Source organism: Myxine glutinosa, chromosome 4 (genome assembly GCF_964187855.1).
Source record: "Myxine glutinosa chromosome 4, kmMyxGlut1.1, whole genome shotgun sequence".
Classification (NCBI taxonomy): Eukaryota; Metazoa; Chordata; class Myxini; order Myxiniformes; family Myxinidae; genus Myxine; species Myxine glutinosa.
The window spans coordinates 143,038,780-143,059,804 of record NC_136264.1 but is presented as its reverse complement, the minus strand read 5'-3'; the positions used below and the strand labels follow the sequence as shown (position 1 = coordinate 143,059,804).

Genomic DNA, 21,025 nt, shown 5'->3' with positions numbered 1-21,025 from the left:
GGCATCCCGCTTTGTTTTTAGTATTTTATTTCGAGTCCGTTACAATTAATAAACCTAAAGGGAGATATTTGGCAATTATTAACCGAAATATATAACATCTTAAAATAATTTCTTAACATTCTCTGTTTGAAAAATTATTTTATCGAATGCGTATTGCATGCTGCGGAACTCCTGTATCTCCGGATACAGTAGATGCAAATATCGTATTACGAAATTAAATTTGACCCCTCCCTCTTCCCCTCTACTTTGCAGCAAGCGTAGTCCACGATGCACGATTTCTCACAGGAAGTGCGTGCGCATAGTTCCACAGTGTAGCGTCCATGACTCCATGTAATATTTATTTATTTACTTTTTATCACGGAGGTATATAATAAACTGGAGAGCCAATGACGGCTGTCGGCTGAAGCTAGCGGAAGTTGCTTGGCGGCCATATTGGGAAGCCGATTGTGACATTCGTCCACATCCATCAGGGCAAGTAATACAATACACCGGACTCGAACATGCAACTAAATTGGAAGTTTATTGTTCAATAGTTGTTATTTTTCCTTAGCTATCTGATGCCAATAACTGCAAATGAGGGTTGTATAAATTACAGCACTAGGTGGTTTGCCATTGCCTTCCCACTTCGCAGTAGCAGTAGGTAGGGCAGGAAGTTGTTCAGGGTCCTGGTACGAATCCCGATCCTGGTATTTCACGGGCAGGGCGACTGATCATCCTGGCGAACGTTAAGCCGGCTGTCTCTGCTAGTGAAGGAGCTGGGGCTCCCACGTCGATCGGGGAATCGGAATCGGGGAATGGAAGCTGAATGACAGTTGGAAAGTGCCTGTAGCATACTTTATGATAAATGGATTGTCGGGGAAGGAACAGGCGAATTTGGTGACACAATGTCTACTAAAATTGCATGATATCGGTGCAGAGGTGGTTTCCTTAACTTGCGATGGACCGTCCGCTCATTTGACAATGTTACGTGAGCTAGGTGCCGACATCACGCCGCAGAATGTGAAACCAACATTTCCCCACCCAGCAAATCCCGAAAAGAAAATTTGTGTTGTACTCGATGCATGTCACATGCTTAAACTTGCAAGAAACTGTCTTGGATCCATGAAAATGATGGAGGATGGCAACAAAAAAGTCATCGCGTGGAAATACATCCAGGCACTCTTTGATCTGCAGAAGAGGGAAGGCTTGCGTCTGGGAAATAAGCTCTCCCGGAAACACATCGAGTGGAAGAGCAATGTCATGAAGGTGGACACAGCTGCTCAGACATTGAGCACTAGTGTGGCAGATGCAATTCGGTTTTGCAGGGACACTTTGCAACTATCAGAATTTCAGGGCAGTGAGGCTACCTGCCAATACATTGAAACATTGGACAAACTGTTTGACATTCTAAATTCTCGCAATCCATTGGCACGAAACTACAAGGCACCACTCATGACATCACGAGAAGGACTTTTCCTGCCATTCCTGGATACTGCCTACAGTTACTTGTCCAACATCAAAAACATGAATGGTCAAGTTATGACCAATACGCGTTTGAAAACCCCCTTCATTGGTTTCATGATCTGCATAGAGAGTGTCAAAATTTTGTATTTCACATATGTCAAACCTGCCTCATCTCCCCTGCGATACCTGCTCACGTACAAAATGAGCCAAGACCACATTGAACTTTTCTTTGGAGCGGTCCGCATTGCATGTGGAAGTGGGAATAACCCAACGGCCCGGCAGTTTGTTGCCGCATATAAGCGCCTCTTGATGCGACATGACATCAAGTCTGCAAGTGGGAACTGTTCTGCACAGGACTCAACCAGAATCCTGAATGCGGCTTCCTTCAAGTGCGTTGCAAAGCAGGCTGTGCCTGACGAGAGTCACGACATGTTGGTGGCCAGACGATACGACCTGGAGTTGAGATCGCCGGCAAAAGAGGACCACGACTATGCGGATATTCCAAATTTTGAGCAACTTTCCATCTTTACAGAGTCATGTGTTGGCTCTATTGCCGGCTATGTGGTGAGGATGGTGAGGAAGACTCTGAAGTGTAGCCAATGTCTTTCTGCATTGACCAGTAACAACGAAGAATGGCAAACCACACCAATGTACAGCCTGATTGTTACCAAGAACAGGGGTGGCCTCATAGTTCCCTCGCACAGTGTTGTTCGTGTCTGTGAGGCGACTGAACGCTGTGTCAAGAGGCTCCTGGCTGTAAGCAATGGCAAAATGCCTCGTGAAAGTGGGATAAGAGTGGCAATTTCCACTTCTGTCCTTTCTGAGGTCGGTCGGTCTACATTTGCTTCCTTGGATCGGCACATGTTTGACTGTGAGGCAGACAGCAACCATGTGTTTGCTTTAATACATTCTGTATCACAATCATACAGCAAGATACGTTTCCATCATGTTGTGAGAACACTCGATGATGACATGAAGGAAGAGCGCATCAGGAAAAAATATTGCAAACTGGTCCTGTTTGCTCACCAGTGAGGCAACACCAGAGCAAGCTGAAATATAAGAGCGACCTCATCTCTACATGGTGTGGGTGTGTTTTGTGGGTTAACTGTGAATTGTGTGGGTTAACTACATGACAGCGTTTCATGTCATTTATGTGACTGACTCACTGTTGATGTGTTGCTGACCCATGTCAGTGTAGAATAAACTCTGGTTATCATTATATCTGCGTGGTTTCTAACATCTCGGTAATAGAAACATACACATCTTAGTTACAATATAATGACTGAATTAAGTAACATCATATAACATGACAACAAATCAGATCTTTATATTGAGGAATATTATAGAACAAGCCAAAGAATGGCAAACGACGATGTACCTCAATTTTATAGATTTCTAGAAAGCTTTCGACTCCTTGCCCAGAGAAAGTCTGGGTCATAATGAAGAAATACAGCATACCTGGAAAATTAGTGAACCTTGTAAAAGCCCTTTACCAAGACTTTCAATGTGCGGTCGTCGACCAAGGTGAAACAACAGAATGGTTCAAGGTGAAGACAGGAGTTAAACAGGGGTGTAACATGTCAGGATTCTTATTCCTACTAGTGGGTGATTGGGTCATGAGAAGAACGATAAAGAACACCGAGCGGTAATTTTGGGCACTTTTTTTTCAAACAAGCTCTAAACCATTGGATTCCCCAGGAAAAATGCGTCTAGAACCAACTTCAAACTTAATGAACACCATTTCCTTAAAGAACGGGATTCTGAGCCCGAATATCAGTTCAAATATTAGTATTCTATATTAATTAAATAGTCGGCGGTCCTAAAATTCGCTCCAGCTGCATCATCAGTGCGCCACGCCTTTGCTTTGACAGGCTTACGATCGGCTTCCCAATATGGCCGCCAGACTATTTCCGGTGGCTTCACGGCGGCTAATGCTGCGAGGTGGCCAATTGGCTCTCCATATTATATACCTCCGTGCTTTTTATGAGCTCCCTGCCTCCCTCACACGTCACGAGAAGCTATCGACACAGGACACAGGTGGATGTCATTCGCGCCATAAAAGCCGGCGCTATTATTATTGCTGTTGTTGTTGGTAATACGGCCGGCTATTACCAATATATGGTTGTTTGTCCATTCTCGATCCTTTTTAATGCTGAGTATCAAGCAAAGCAGCAGGTACCATTTTTGAAATCTTTGGTATGACTCGGCCGGGGTTTGAACCACCGACCCTCAAGATTTAGAGCGGACGCTCTAACCATTCATTACACCACCGAGGGAGTGTGTTGATGTAATCAATTAGTGAATTACCAAGCAGCTTGCTAGCGCTTGCCAAGCCAGCCGTTCCTTATAAAACGGGTTTCGAATAGAGCGCTTATTTGAGTGTTTTTGTGAGAACTCTACGAGAAACCAACAAGCTTGAAGAGCACTCGCCAAGTCGTTTAAGCACTCGAGCAAGCACTCGATTGACGTGGTACATAAGGAACGGCTGGCTTAGCAAGCGCCAGCAATCCGCTTGGCATAAAATCGGGCAACGGAACACACCTTGCTGACTTGTGTATGAATTTCAATTTCATGTTATTTTCATTTCAAATAATCCTTTGAGATTGTCACAAAAGGGACGACGTGTAAAATTACCTCATTACTTAGATTCTGTCTCTGTATTTCTAGAAATCAAAAAATCGACAAAACTGGCCTTCTGACAGCACTTCGAAAATGTCGTCAAAACAACTACACCAACAACACCGACAAGGACGATGACAGCAGAAAGTGGAGGCGGAGCCGCAGATTAAATTTTAGGGACGTTCCTTTACCTCATAATAAGGGGATTTCCAGTAAAAACATTTCATCGTTTGTGTATTCGTGTGGAGTTATTGACTGACAGAAGATGTTCTGCGCGCTCTTATTTCTCACGTTCGCTCGTCTTTCTCCCAACTAATCTACTCCCAGAGTTGTCCCGTCTCGTTTCTTCCTTTCTGAGCGTCACTGTCTCGACACCTTCGGTTGCGATTTCCATCAGGTGGACGTCGGTGAGTCGATAATGTGTTTTTAAATTCCAATAAATAAATAACTCATCGCGGATGCTTTTATACTTATAGGAATATACGGAACGGAATTGTCGTAAAAAAATGTGCTTCTTCCTGTTTCGTTTTTCATAATATACAACGAAATAGTCGTCGTTGGATAAGATAAACAAAGGATTGTTGTTTTTCAATCAACCACGGCTTATTATGGTGTTGTCTACCGCTGTGGGGTTGAGGTGTGTAAATCAGATCTTTTGAGCGTTGTTGGCATTCGTCAGCGCAAAAGTAGAAGTTGGTAAAATCCCCTTTTTAATGTCGTCTGGTCATTCTAAAAGTATAAATAGCAGTTCCCCAGTTGTAAAATGAATCTGTCTCGGTCAAGTTGGACAGTTTTTAATAAATAAATAAAAATCATTTTTATTAAACAACATCTGCAAAGTTTGAATAAGCTATATTTATTTAATTGAGGTTCCAATGTGGGAGGTTTATTAAAAATAGGATTTGTTACACCCAACAAGTAAGTCCCTTTTAGGGGGGGGGCCCAGTATGCCATCGTGCTCAGGTTGACTTTTCATTTGTCATGCTGACTATTTCATTCCAAACATGTGACCATTTAATTTTCCATGAAATGACTGTGTGTGTGCTCTTTGATGTAGGAAGTTGCTTTGGAGAACTCATTGTTTCGATTTAGTTTCGGTGGGGGGTTGGAAGGAAAGGGTCTTGGGATTGGGTTGAACCCGGCTATTTCATTTCTTCTCCATGAGAAACGGAATATATACATATTTTGGTGACTGTCCATCAGACAAGTTTTGTAGGAAAATATGGCAAGAAGCAGGCCGAGAATATTAAAAACTAGAACGGCACTCGGTATAGAGAGCATACCTCCGCCTGGTTGGCCATATCACTCAATCGTTCTACTAGCTGGATCAGGATCTTCACCAAAATTGAATCAAATCGTCCTTGTCACACACCAAACCGGTCCACCAAGTTTCGGCCAAATCTGTCCACACCTTTTTGAGATATCCTGCTATGTATCGTTTTTGGCCCTATCTCTCCCAATGATGAAGAATCACTTTAAAAATTCTACTAGCCGGATCCGGATCCAGATCTTCACCAAAATCGAATAATTTCGTCCATGTCAAATATGCTACATCTCTGCCAAATTTCTTCCGAATCCGTCCACAACTTTTTGAGATATTTTGTTCACAAATGGACAAACAGATAGGGGTGAAAACATAACCTCCATCCACCTTTGGTGGTGGAGGTAAAAATAAAACCAATCCATACTGCCTCTCCCATGAAATATTTGACAAATTGCACCTTCTGAAGTGAATCGACAGAATATGGAGGAAGCAAATGCAAACTGCAAGAACATTTGCACAAAGCGTGTACAACAGAAAGAATAATTTCTATTAATACCTGAACAAAGGCAAAATATCAAAGAAATAAATAATATCAAAGAAACCTGACACCTGAACTCAGCAAAAATAATGAGGCAGAGAGAATGAATGGGACGTGTATTTCACATACGCAGCAGCAGAAGCAGCAACAAATATAATACACCTGCAACCTACGAAAAACGATATTTGCAACTTATTTTGGCTCATAGCCCACTTTCAATGAAAAAGTTCTGTTGTCAGTGTAGGATCTATGTCTTACTAGTGTGACCTCTGCAAAGCACCTGTTTTTTAATGGGAGATGTACACCAAGGTCGATTGGGTGTCAATCCTATACTTTCCTGTTCTTTTGGACTGATCATTTTGCCACATAAAAGCCACTGCTTGATACTTTCAAAGATCTTTTTTTTAAATCCACTGAATGATACAATCATTTGATATTGAAAGCAACACAAAAAATCTTCATCCTTGTTTCATTAATTTCATATATCAATATGAGAAAGTTTCATGAAACTCATTACTTAAATGTGAGTAAAAAAAGTAAAAATCTGCAAAGACATTCCTGTCCCCTGAGGATATCATTCCTCTTACAACATTCTGAGTTTTAATTTACTTTTGTGACAAAAGTTTCTGATGATGTTTCAACTGGCAACTTATGTTTCGGATGAAAATTGATTTTGTAAATTTGACCTTTTGACCTCAATTGTTGGTTTCCCAATTTAGTGACAACGTGCAAATGCTGTTCAATTTCCAAGCCAATGGGATGAAAATTGACGGTTTTTTAGATGAAAATTTATGATTTCGGAAATTTGACCTTGAGTTGACCTTTTGACCTCAAAAATAGTACGTTTCCCAATTCAGTGAGGCAATATGCAAATGCTGTTCTATTCTCAAGTCAATCGGTTGAAAAATGATGGTTTTTCAGATGAAAATTGATGGTTTTGGAAATTTAAACTTGAGTTGACCTTTGACCTTTTGGCCTCAAAACTAGTTTGCTTCCCTAGTTAGTGACGCAATGTGCAAATGATGTTCAATTTTTAAGTCTATCGGATTTAAAATGGCGATTTTAGAAATGTGACCTCCAGACGCCTTTGACCTTAAAATCAATAGGCTTCTCAGTTGTGACGACCTCTCCAACTTGGTGAAGTTTCGTGACGATCGGTTTCGAATTGTGACCTGTAGGCCGGTGACAAACAAACAGACATAAAACCAAACGCAACCGACCAATATACTTGAAAAATCTTCAATTTTGCAAGTAACAAACAGACAGACAGCGGTGAAAACATAACCTCCATCCACCCTTGGTGGCGGAGGTAATAAATCAAGCCTAGGGATAAACCTTGGAGTTGGTGAATTTGTATTTTCCTCAACATGTGGACCCATGGTCAATTCCATATGGCATTTAACCATGTCAGACACAGTTGCAATTGTTGTTTGTCTTGAAGAGAATGAAAATACTAAAGCTGGATTGACATCAAACATTGTGTATACGGTGCCTAAAGAAAGGTTACACGCCTTTCAAAATTTTCACCTATTGTTGCCTTATAGCTTGGAATTAAAGTGCATTCTTTTTTGGATGACAAATGTTTTTCTATGATTTTTGTAAAGTTCCATGGTGCTATTTTGTAAGAGTGTCGCTGAAAGAAATTTGACAAACAACAAAGTTGTAGCAATATCACTTTTTCACATCTTGGTTCTGATATCTGGATAATTAACATTTTTGTTCGTACCGGTAATTAAAATGTTTTTTTTTTATGTAATGGAGAATGTTATAGACTTTTGGTGGTTGTTTTAAAATGCAAAAATACATATCCTTTTATCGGCAGATTGTGTCTTTCCCGAATACATCAGGATTTTGTGTGAATACCATGAATTCGTCAAGAGGTAAAATTTGCATGTACTTTTTATATGGCAGTTTACTTTTCTGACATACATTTTGAAAACATCTTGCTGCTTTAAACACATAATGTATTGTGCAAATATATGTAAGAAAATTGGTCAATTACAGTGAGATGTAATTATAGTAAACACTTCCCTGTGTTACGGATTCGTCACTTCTGTTGTGGTGGTTTTCATCCACTGTAAACATTTTTGATTCCATGTGCTATTATAGTTTTCATGGTTTGAAAACCATGTGTTTGCAGAGCGTCGCGGGGTGTCGTTGTTACGACCCCTCCTGGGTACACGTAACGGAAACACAATCTCGGTCTCCGCGGCTGGCCGATAGGCTCGATCTGTGGGTTTGTCCGCTTCACGTGGGCGCTTCAGGATGACTTTAGCCAGGGCTGTGTTACGCCGCCCCGGTATGATACCGCCGCCCGCGCGCAGTGACACCTATACGCGCGGGAACGACGATCGCACTGGCCTAGCGCTACTACGTTTAGGCCAGCAAAGCCCAGTCCGCGGGCACCATGCTACGGCGCAATCAACGGGTTCCGAAGGCCATTATACTCACAAAGACTATGACATAACTAATATCCTAAATGGGCCTACGTGTTGCTTGTGGACTAACTAGGGGGCAGACCTTTAACCTTTAATGATGTTATATGTACACTCTCAAAACCGCAACAATATATATATATAATATATATATATATATATATATATATATATATATATATATATATATATATATATATATATATATATATATATATATATATATATATATATATATACACACATATATATATATATACAGTCACGTGAAAAAGTAAGTACACCCCATGTAAAGTTTTGACTTTTTTAACATATTTCAAGATACAGCTATTTGATCTTCATTTCAACAATATTGATAGATAAAGGTGATATAATATAACAAATATCATGAAACATTTACATTTTGTAGTCCATTGTATAATTTAAATAAACATAAATGCAAATTTCGCATGTGGAAAACTAAGTACACCCTTGGCTCTAATCGGTGGTATTGCCCCCTTTGGCAGAAACAACCTCAAGCAGGCGTTTCTTATAACTGTCTACCAGTGTCTGACATCGACTGGGAGAAATTTTTGCCGACTCCTCCATGCAGAATTCTTTCAGCTGTGCGATGTTTGAGGGGTTTCTTGCATGCACAGCTCGTTTGACATCCCCCCACAACATCTCGATGGGATTTAGATCCGGGCTTTGACTTGGCCATTCCAGAACCCTCCATTTTTCTTTTCAGCCATTCCTTGGTGGATTTACAGGTATGTTTAGGGTCATTGTCATGTTGCAAGGTCCATCTTTGGTTGAGCTTCAACTTTCTGACAGATGGCCTCACATTATCCTCAAGCACCCTCTGGTACAATGAATAATTCATCGTGGATTATATGATGGTGAGCTGTCCAGGCCCTGATGCAGCAAAGCTGCCCCAAACCATAATATTTCCACCACCATGCTTTACAGTTGGTTTCAGGTTCTTGTGGTCAAATGCTGTCTTTCGTTTTCGCCAAACATGCCTTCTGGTACTGTGGCCAAATAGCTCTACCTTTGACTCATCTGGCCAGAGCACATTGTTCCAGAAGTGCTGGTCTTTGCCTGGGTGTTCATTGGCAAACTTTAGTCTTTCCCTGATGTTCTTTCTGGACAGCAAAGGTTTCCTCCTGGCACACCTCCCATGTAGATCAAATTTGTGCAGCCTCTTTCTAATGGTAGACTCGTGCACTTTGACATCAACAGTGGCAAGAGCTACCTGTACGTCCCCTGATGACATTCTGGGGTTCTTAGAGACTTCTTTCAGCACCTTGCGGTCTGCTCTCGGGCTGAACTTGCTGGGCCGGCCTGGCCTGAACAAGTTGGCAGTTGTTTGGAATCTTCTCCACTTGTAGATGATCTTCCAGACAGTCGAATGATTGATTTCAAATTGTTTGGAGATCTTTTTAAATCCCTTCCCAGACTCGGAGGCATCTATAACCTTTTTTCTGAAGGCCTCAGAGAGCTCTTTTGATCTAGGCATGGTGACACCGCACACTTCAACAACAAAGAGCAAACCAAACTAAATGTCTGAGGTTTAAATAAGACAGGTTCCTCCAAGATCCTCTCTAACGATGTTCTAATCATTTGCACCTGAGCTGGTGCACCTGATTCTAATTTTAGGTATTTGAAGTAGTGATAAATGTAGGGGTGTACTTACTTTTTCCACATGCGAAATTTGCATTTATGTTTATTTAAATTGTACAATGGACGACAAAATGTAAATGTTTCATGATATTTGTTATATCATATCACCTTTATCTGTCAATATTGTTGAAATGAAGATCAAATAGCTGTATGTTGAAATATGTTGAAAAAGTCAAAACTTTACATGGGGTGTACTTACTTTTTCACGTGACTGTATATATGTATGTATATAGTGTAATATCATGTACATAGCCCAGTCCGTGCACTTTGACAGTGGTCACTTTGACAGTGACAGTGACAGCAGTTAAAAAGTGGTTTTTCCACACTAATACAAGTGCAAAAGTGGTTTCCTGCACCAACACAAGTGCGGAAAGTGGTTTTTCAACACAAACACAAGTGCGAAAAGTGGTTTTTCAACACTATCACAAGTGCAAAAAGTGTTTTTTCCACACTAATACAAGTGCAAAAGTGGTTTCCTGCACCAACACAAGTGCGAAAAGTAGTTTTTCAACACTAACACTATATACTATATACATAAGGGTGACATTAAGGGTGACACCGTCACAATTTCGGTCTTTGAGGCCGGCCGATAGGCACAGTGTGGTTCTCCTGACCACGTGGCCCTTGACTTGGTTTGTCCGCACAATGTGGGCGCTTTCAGGATGAACTTTAGCCGGGGAGCGTTTGGGTGCGTGGCGCCTTTGGGCGCCCCGGTCTGATACTGCCGCCCATGCGCAGAACACCATGTGAGTGCACGTGGGTCCCGGCGGTCCCACTGGCCTAGCGCTACCATGTTTAGACAGCGAGATCCGTCCCCGGGCACCGGCAAGCGAGGCACGGTAGGACACCCGCGGAGCCCCGGCGGACCAGGGGCGCGCGAGCCTACGCGTTAGCGTGCTACGGCGGAATCAACGGCTTCGGCCACGGCCGGGCCGATATTCGGCCCGGTCGCACCGGAAATGAACTGGTTCGACGCCCGCGCTAGAGAGGTTGCGGGCGACTGAGATGTTTTAACAAATAATTAATTAATTTGAGACGTCCGATTTCTAGTGTTTGGAAATTTGGAAGAGCTTGACCCTAGCCTTTCCCTTGCGAGGGCAAGGAGGAACTTAACACTTGACACTTAAGCTTAGTTTGAAGTACACCCTGCCAGCGCTCCCGGTGGGACGGCAGGGCAACCAGAAGGGACGAGGTTCTCCTGACCACGTGGCCCTCGATCTGGGAAGCGAGAGGCGTTCCATTAGTGGACGCGCCCCTCACGCCCGACTTTTGGGCGGCCCCGGCAGGCCGTTTGTTTTGACGTTCCGTGACAGGCCCCGCACCCCCACCTCAGGGCCGACCGGGCGACCGGAATGAATCCCGGTGTCCCGATCCGAACCTTCAGAGCGGGCCGGCTGGGGAGTGCCAAGCACCCCGTACCTGCACTTTCCGTCCCTGCGGTCCCAAATACCGGAACCACCCGAATACCACTTTATTTGACAAAATGAGGTGCGGCCTACAGCCTTAGAAAACCAACCCTAAATAAGTCAATACCTCCAACGACACAGGCGCGCATCCGCGCCGCGTGACGTGGTGACGTCATCGTGCTTTCACCTCAAAAGATTTATTTGATATTTTGATATAAACCTTAGAAAACCAACCCTACAGAAGTCAAATGGTCCAATAAAGGGTGATGGGAGGGTGATGGCAGGGTGATGGGGGAGGGTGATGGGGGAGGGTGATGGGGCCTCCCTATAGAAGTCAGTATCTCCAACGACACAGGCGCGCATTCGTGCCGCGTGACGTGGTGACGTCATCACACTTTCCCCTCAAAAGACCCATTTGATATAAGTTAATATTCTGATATAAGCTTTAGAAAACCAACCCTATATAAGTCAATACCTCCAACGATACAGGTGCGCAAAATACAAAATCACAAAAGATTTATTTGATATAAGTTAATATTTTGAATAACTCGGTCAATATCAGTCCGAATTTCGCCAAATAAAGGTTCCCGTTATCCACAGATACCCCTGTATCCTCCTAGAGGCGAAGTCAGGATGAATTTCGCAAAACATAAAGTCCTTCGGCGACGAAAATTTAACATGGGCCTTTCCTATGTAAATTTACCCTGAAGTAATTTTACCGAAAATCCTGGAAATTTCGCAGGGACAGTTTGTGTCGAGTGTTAAGACGTACTAGCGACTGCGAAATCCGGAATCAGAGTTAAAATCCGAGCCTCCGTTCACTCTCGAGGGCCTCCAAAAGGAATCGCATATATTACCAATGAAAAAAGTTCCCAAAACCCCGGAGTTCCTAACTCCCGCATCCCATGCCATCCGATGTCAATCCATATATCTATGCCTCCCTACGAACGTTGTGCATGTAATGATAAGAATAAGAACCATCAAAAAATATTTTGTGACCACTTTATTTAACAAAATGAGGTGCGGCCTACCATCTAGTCGAGACCAAGTCACCCCGGCCGATCACCCATTCCGACCCCAAATTCCTCATCGATGATAACTAAACAATATATTATATGAATCGCACCGTACATACCTCCTTCTAGATCTTGTTCTTGTCTTGATATACTCACTCAGGCTCACTCTATTACGACTGAGTCCTCTCAGCTTTTCCAAATGGCGCCCGCTACGCCTCGTGTCCAGTCCACCTCCGAGCTCTTCTTCTTCGAATGACACTCATGGTGGGGGCGTGATGACGTCACTGCGCTTCAGGCTTAGAAAACTAAGGGCGTGATGACGTCACTGCACTTCAGTCTTAGAAAACTAATTTTTATATAAGTTAATATTTTCAATAACTCCTATAGGCGAAGTCTTGGAGAATTTCGCAATAAGAAATAGAGTCCTCCGGCGACGGAAATTTAACACAGTGTTTTCCTATGTAACTTTACCCTGAGGTAATTTTACCAAAAAACCCCGAAATTTCACGGGTCCAGCCCTATTGAGTGCCTGCGGCCTCTCAAGTCCCTTCACAGAGTCGGGCTAGAGTCAGGCTCAAAAGGGTTTTCTTTCCCCACTGATTCCGCCAAGCCCGTTCCCTTGGCTGTGGGATCGCTGGACAGTAGATAGGGACAGTGAGGATCTCGCTCATCCCTTCATGCGCGTCACTGTTTAGATGACGAAATGAATGAGTTCATTCATTTTCGCTGCATGATTAAGGGTGACACCGTCACAATTTCGGTCTTTGAGGCCGGCCGATAGGCACAGTGTGGTTCTCCTGACCACGTGGCCCTTGACTTGGTTTGTCCGCACAATGTGGGCGCTTTCAGGATGAACTTTAGCCGGGGAGCGTTTGGGTGCGTGGCGCCTTTGGGCGCCCCGGTCTGATACTGCCGCCCACGCGCACAACACCACAACACCAAGAAACAATTCGGGGTCATTATGGTTATGTTTACCTCCGCTGCCGAAGGTGGACGGAGGTTATATTTTCACCCGGTTTGTTTATAATAATAATAATAATAATAATAATAATACATTTATTTTATATCGCGCTTTTCAAGAAGCCCAAAGACGCTTTGACAGAGTACAAAAAACAAGTGCAAAAAGACAAAAATCAATAGGTAAATAATCAAAGCAAAAGGAAGGAGAAGGAGAAGAGATAGTCAGGGGTTAAATGCTGTGGGTTAAATGTTGAATGCAGTGTTGAACAGGTGGGTCTTGAGTGATGTTTTGAATGTGGTGAGTGAGGAGGAGTCTCTGATCGTGTGAGGTAGTGAGTTCCAGAGGGTGGGAGCAGCGATGGAGAAGGCCCTGTCCCCCCAGGATCTGAATTTGGTCCGGATGGGGGGAGGGGAGGGGAGGGGGGGGGGGTCAGGAGGTTGGTACCAGCAGAGCGGAGGTTGCGGGTGGGAGTGTGTCTGGAGAGGAGGTCAGCCAGGTAGGATGGGGCCAGGTTATGGAGGGCTTTGTTGGTCAAGAGGAGGATTTTGTACTGGATTCTCTGGGGGATGGGGAGCCAGTGAAGCTTGTAAAGGACGGGGGTGATGTGGTCACGGGTCCGGGAATGGGTGAGTAGACGGGCAGCGGAGTTCAGAATATATTGGAGTTTATTGGTGATTATTGAGGGTGAACCATAGAGGAGGCTGTTGCAGTAGTCCAGATGGGAGGTGATGAAGGCGTGGATGAGGGTTTCTGCAGCCGTGGAGGAGAGTGATGGACGGAGACGGGCGATGTTTTTCAGGTGAAAGAAGGTTTTATCCATCTATCTATCTGTCTGTCTGTTTGTTTGTTTTTGTCTGTGAGTAGGATATCTCAAAAGATTATGGACAGATTTTGACGAACCTTGGTGGACAGGTTGTGTGTGTGACAAGGACAAATTGATTATATTTTTTGAAGATCCGGACCCGGAAGCTAGAACTTTTTAATTATTAAATGTGTTTTCACCGTTGAAAGATGAAGCCCGATACAATATGTAGCATGATAAATTCAAAACGTCATGGACTGCCAAAACTAAGTGGATGAGTTGGTTAGGTGACAAGAATAAGCCAATTCGATTTTGGTTCAGGTCTAGATCCAGGTCCGGCCTATCAGTGGGACAGAAAATGTAAACTTTTCAGCCTGGCATAGGTATGCACCTTACCGAGCGCTGTTCTAGTTTGAAATAAGAGTACAACAACAAACACAACATGCATTTTAAGGCCATGTTCCCTGCTAGAGCGGGGGTTAGCCTAGAGCGGGGGTTAGCCTAGAGCGGGGGTTAGCCAAAATGCCAAAATCGAAACACGATTGAAATAAGAGTGTCGTCAGTATATTCACGTGGGGGAGGATCGGGGTCAGCATTGGAGGGGAGTTCTGCAAAATTGATGAGGTGATTATGCAAGTATACGAATGGTTTTGCATGTGATTGGACATTGTATGGTCTGAGTGTTGGTGTTGATTGCGCACATGGGTGGAGTTGTTTTGCTGGTGTGGATTGTTGTGGGAATGTGTGAGAAATATACCCAATTGCATTGTTCATAATAATTAGTGCTGTGCCAATATCGGAACCGGCAATCGGAACAGGCTGATGTCGGCTATTTTTCGGTAATCTGTACCGGCAGATTACAATCATTGTACAGTTCCGATGACTGATTAAAGTTGTACTTTGTACTGTACTCAATACAACCCCCAAACCTTGAGTAGCTTTCACCCTTGTTTAGAGCGAATTTCAATAAACAAATTGAAGAAAACACCGGTGCACCTATTGCTTTAGAAACAGCTGCGAGTACAAAGAAAACCGCAACGGCTCCCACTGTACAATGCGAAACACGATCGCTCTTCCTGACTTCCTGGTAGAGTACGGCTTGACGTCATACGTTCCAGGCATGCATCAAAGTGTCCGTTGAATTAATTATTTTTTCACATTTTAAAGGTGGACTTACAGTAGTCAGTCTCCCCGAGCAAAATGAGGCACATTTTACATGCAGTTTGTAAAATTACTGCTTCATTCGTTTGACCGTATGCTGTGACGTACTCTTGCGCAATCTCACGTTATCCTAAGGTACATGGCGTTCACAAAACATGGAACCAAACACATGGAGCTCGATTTATTCCTCCGTAATAACGATTACTTCGTTTTTAACCTCTTCTACCTCCTCTGTTCCCCTCGTTATTTCCCGGTGCGCCTACACGAGTTCCCCCTCCAAACGCCACCTTAATCGTTTCCATTTTACGTTCCAGTACATTTGTGTTCACTCATTTTACTTACCTCCATTACTTCGCCCATCTCCTTAATTGTGTTTATCACCTCATCATGCCGCGTTCTTCACTCCCTCTATGGCTCACAGTTCCCCCTTGGTTTTCCTCGGTGTATTTTTAAATCATTTTATTAGCGCTGAGGAAGCGCCTCTAGCGAATGACTTCCAGCCAGTGTAACGCGAATTCCTGTCACAGGAATTCTGAGATCATATAAGTGTGACGTGGCAGTTCCTGATTGGTTCGTGTTGGGGAACCCCTTCTCGCTGCCGACGTGACGTAAATTCGCGCACGCGCACTGGTGAAGCGCGAGATTCGGCCCAAGGTTCTTATTATTATTATTATTATTATTTTTGCATACAAGATCGAGGCTCGAACCATGATCGAGGCTCGAAATTCCATGCCCGAACCTCAGCGCAATCCAAGAGGATTCACTTGTTGTGTCTAAATTTTCCTTCATTTGTTTGTTTCATTCATTTTGCCGTATCGTCAGTTCTTCTACCCCCTGTATGAGTCCTTTCACCTCCTTCACGCTCCCCATCTCTCCTGCCAGTCTGGCCTTGCTTTTCTTCAACTCTTCCCGAACAGGCGCCATTTCCTTGTGCATCGCTTCGCCCATCTCACGTTTGATTTCCCCGCTCATCGCGTCCATTCTAGTGCCCATCACTTGCATTTCGTCGCTGGTTCTCTCAACTCCATTTGTGATTTGAACGGAGCCATAAACAGCCCCATATCGAGGGTCGCTGGCACGCTACCCTGTGGTACAAGTTCCATGGATGCCGACTTTTCTTTGTTTTGGTTCTTCTCACGCTAACCTTGTGAAATCACCAGGTGAGTACCTACACTCATGTGCTGATTACAGCATTTAAAACACTGAGTGAACAGGTGATCGATTAATTTAATTAATTAATAATCGTTCAAAACGGAACCCCTTTCCAACCCGGGGTTTCCCTATTCCTGCATTTTCACATTTTGTGTTAAAATTGATTTTCACACGATTAGGCAAGCTGGAAACGCTTCATTTTATATCCGTCAATAACTGATCCAATGTGCACACTTCTTTCCTTCCTTGCTTCCTTCCTTGTGAATGCTGCTTCATCAGAATGAACACAACCGCACACGGTACCTCATTGTCCGTTTTAAAAATAACAGAATGCCGTTCTGTTTAATGAACCAATCGATTAGAGAAGGGATTTAAAATGTATTGATTCACAGCCACTAAATACCGTCAATACGTCAATCCAGGCATAGCACTGATCAAGCACGATAAACACTTGATGTGCGAAATGACGTCATTATTTAATTATTTTATAATCGGAATCGGTAGTGTAATCGGCAGATTTATTTTTTTTCTCATCAGTTATCGGTTATAGTCAAGTTTCCTAATTGGCACAGCACTAATAATATTAATAATAATTGTATTTATATAGTGCCTTTTTCTAGTATATACAAGGTGTGAAGAGGCTCCCTCTATTTTGTCCCTCTACCCTGCTGTTGGTGTGTTTCACCTCTTTCTACTGTTCTTTTCATTCTGGTACATGTGGTGCGTTCCGCATACTGGCTCATCCACGAGCCTCCACTGTATGCAAAAAAATTAATATAGCCCCATTTCATTGACATGACATGAGGTTGTTCACCCATGTTAACAATGCTGTGCAAATAGTATGCATTATTTTTTTCGGTTGACTTGCTTTGGAATATTATAAATATTCCTCGAGAAAAAAAACTACTCTGCTCAATGGAGTAATGGTCTCCCTTATTGGCTAGTGCCCCAGATTTATGTATGTATGCATATTTATTCGAGCATGGTGTATATTTATTTCTCAACATAATCACCACTGTGGTCCACATGTTTCTGCCAACGTTCGAGTAGTTTTGTTATACCGTCATGATATAACTGTGCGTCCTGAAAATTGAACGAGCACTTCCCAGTGGCCTTGATATCATTGTCGGAAGACAGATGTTCTCCACAGGGATGTTTCTTAAGTTTAGGGAAGAGTTGAAAATCTGACGGAGCAAAGTCAGGGCTGGGTGATCCTTGGTGGTGGAACTTGATTGACCATCTCTTACTCTCATGATCGTAATGCTGCATCAAAACTCTCATCTCCAATGCTTCACAGCACTGACAACATCTTCACAGTGATGCCCTCTGCCATTTTGACTCACGTAGCATTAAGAAATTGAGTGTCAGAATTATGAAACTTCGCACGCAGGGTGGGAAGAACTATGTGCAGACTGTGCATTGTTTCATTCGAATATCTTTACTTGTTTTGGAGAAAAGGAGGCATTAATTTTCAGCATGCCATCGTATGTATGTGTATAATCTAAAGCTACAGCATTACATTTTATTTCCTTTTCATATTGATTATTAAGCCATATTATAACTTGGTTAAAATTATCATTATAATGGGATGATGTAAAATTGTAAATGGTTGACCACTATCATGGGGTTTTTCCATCTCCAATATAAGATAATTTCTTGTCATCAAAAGATATGGGTGTGATAAAATGAAACGGTGTGGTTAATATTTGAGTGCGGTTAATACACGAGATTGCGCTTTTGATATGGTATGTGTAAAACCACGAAGTTGGAGAGTACCATTTTTGGATTCTACTGAACTCTAAACTTGCTTTTACCATAGGAAGTATGTCAGTCATGTTGTTCACAAAACAGCCTTTTAACGACAACTCTTCCAAGCCAGACATGCCTATGGTTCCACAATATCTTGCCAGTTGCAGTGGACTGTGACACAGCTGAGTTCCTGGTTATATCTTTTAAGTGTGCACTCTCAGGCCATCCTCAGGTCCCATTAACAAACATTAAATTGCCATCAATAATAAGAATCCTTTGATAAAATAGCCAATATCCTTGAATAACAATAGACATCCAAGGTAAAGCATATATATATATATATATATATATATATATATATATATATATATATATATATATATATATATATGTATGTATGTATGTATATACTCGTACTTTTGTTGTTTATATTAAAACCTATGTCTGTTTTGCAAAGAGGAGTGGCTGAGGGATTGTTTCCACAGAAACCTGCTCTCTCTTAGATCGATCCCATCTAGTCTTCAGTACTTACCTGCAGTTTACATATGACTAGCAAAAGTACCCGTCCCCTTTTACCGGAAAAGTTTAGGTTAATCTATCAATTTAAATTGTTCCAGGGACTTTTAAAGGGGATAATTGTGTTGCACTCTTGGTTTCACTCAGAGCCAAAGCTCTGAGCTCCTTATGCAACCCTCCGCAAAATGGTGGTGGAACATCGGGCGGCAGAGGTTGGATTTGTCTAAAAAGAGGGCAAAATATAGCTACCGGTATTTTTACCTCCACCACCAAAGGTGCATGGAAGTTATGTTTTCACCCCTGTCTGTCTGTCACAAAGTAACCCGCGTCTGTCAGTTTGTGAACAAAAATCTCAAAGTTGTGGATGGATTCGGACGAAATTCGGCAGAGATGTAGCGTATGTGACAAGGACGAAATTATTAGATTTTGGTGAAGATCCGGATTCGGATCTGGCTACTAGAATTTTTAAGTGATTCTTCACCATTGGGAGATGGGGCCAAAAACGATACATAGCAGGATATCTCAAAAAGTTATGGATGGATTTGGACGAAACTTGTTGGACCGGTTGTGTGTGTGACAAGGAAGAATCTATTCAATGTTGTTTTAGATCCGGATCCGGATCCAGCTCGTATAATTTTTGAAGTGATTCTTCACTATTGAGTGATATGGCCAACCAGGTGGAGGTATGCTCTCTACTGAGTGCCATTCTCGTAAATTGTGTGTTACTCCCATGAGTATCTGTATTAAATCTACTTTAATCCAGATATTCATGTTGATTTGAAAGATTACTGGAAGGGACAATAAAGTGACTGACTATATTGCATCAAAAAAGTGAAATGAAAATGCAAAATAACCAATCAGCAGATTTTCAAATGCATCACAGGAAGCAGACGCCGTGAATGGGAGACAGATAAATACATGGACATACACCACGGTTCACAATATACAGTGCCTGCAGAAAGTATTCACACCCCTTGACATTTTCTCATTTTGTTATATTGCAGCCTGAATTTAACATGGTTTAAATTATGAATTTTTTAAATCAATGATCTACACATGATACCCCATAATGTCAAAGTGGAATTTTTTATTTTAGAAAATTTTCCAAAATAATTATAAATGAAAAGCTTAAATGTCTTGCGTGAATAAGTATTCAACTCCTTCGCTATGACACACCAAATGGAGCTCAGGTGCATCCAATTTACTTTGATAATCCGTGAGATGTCTCTACAACTTGATTGGAGTCCACTTGTGGCCAATTCAAATTGATTGGACATGTTTTATAAAGAAACACACCTTTCTATATAAGGTCCCACAGATGACAGCACATGTCAGAGCAGAAACTCGACCATGAATTCCAAGGAACTATCCATAGAACTCCGAGATAGAATTGTGAGGAGGCATAGATCTGGGGAAGGGTATTAAACAATTTTTAGAGTGTTGAAAGTTCGCAAGAGCACAGTGAGCTCCATCATAGAAAATGAAAATAATATGGAACGACCCAGACTCTTCCTAGAGCTGGCAGTTTGATGAAACTGAGCAACTGGGTAAAAAGGACCTTGGTCAGGGAGGTGAATAAGAACCCAATTACCACTGACAGAACTACAGAGTTCCTTGGCTGAGATGGGAGAACCTGCTGGAAGGACACCAGTCTCTTCAGCACTTCACAAACCTAGGCTTTTGTGGGAGAAGGGCCAGACGGAAGCCACGCCTGAGAAAAAGGCACATGACAGCACGCCTGGAGTTTGCAAAAAGGCATGTGAAAGATTCAAAGCATGAGGCAAAATATTCTGTGGTCTGATGAGCCTGATTGAAATCTTTGGCTGAATGCAAAGTGCTATGTTTGGCGGAAACCGAGCACAGCCCATCACCCATCCAACACCATCCCTACCGTGAAGCATAGTGGTGGCAGCATCATGCTATGGGAATGCTTTTTCAGCAGCAGCGACTGGGAGATCAAGTAAGGATAGAGGGAACAATGAATTGAGTCAAATACAGGCAAAACCTTGACGAGAACGTGCTAAAGAGTGCAAAAAGAGACTTTAGACCGCGGCGAAGATTTAAATTCCAACAGGATAATGACCCTGGAAGCATATAGCCGAAGCAATACTGGAATGGCTTCAGAACAAGAAAGTGAAAGTGCTTGAATGGCCCAGCCAAAGCCCAGACTTGAATCCCATTGGGAATTTGTGGAAAGACTTGAAGAATGCTGTTCACCGACGCTCCCAATCCATTTGACAGAGCTGGAGCAAATCTACAAGGAAGAATGGGAGAAACTCCCCATATCCAGATGTGCAAAGC

The 21,025-nt window shown here is 42.6% G+C and overlaps 1 protein-coding gene across 8 annotated transcripts in view; it reads left to right on the top strand.

Moving 5' to 3' along the window:
• Positions 1 to 21,025, top strand: part of NFKB1 (nuclear factor kappa B subunit 1) — a 475,515-nt gene that overhangs the window by 365,038 nt on the left and 89,452 nt on the right. Inside the window, exons 1-4 of one of the 8 annotated variants that reach the window (XM_078776545.1) lie at positions 282 to 363; positions 3,432 to 3,480; positions 4,111 to 4,469; positions 7,687 to 7,744. The exons of 3 other annotated variants lie outside the window; for them this stretch is intronic. In XM_078776545.1, the coding sequence (XP_078632671.1) occupies positions 7,729 to 7,744 (16 nt within the window). In that variant the 5' untranslated portion in view covers positions 282 to 363; positions 3,432 to 3,480; positions 4,111 to 4,469; positions 7,687 to 7,728. Of the gene's footprint in view, positions 1 to 281; positions 364 to 3,383; positions 3,481 to 4,110; positions 4,470 to 7,686; positions 7,745 to 21,025 lie in introns of those variants that run through there. 4 more of the 8 variants (XM_078776546.1, XM_078776549.1, XM_068113634.2 and 1 more) reach the window with 4 other exon arrangements.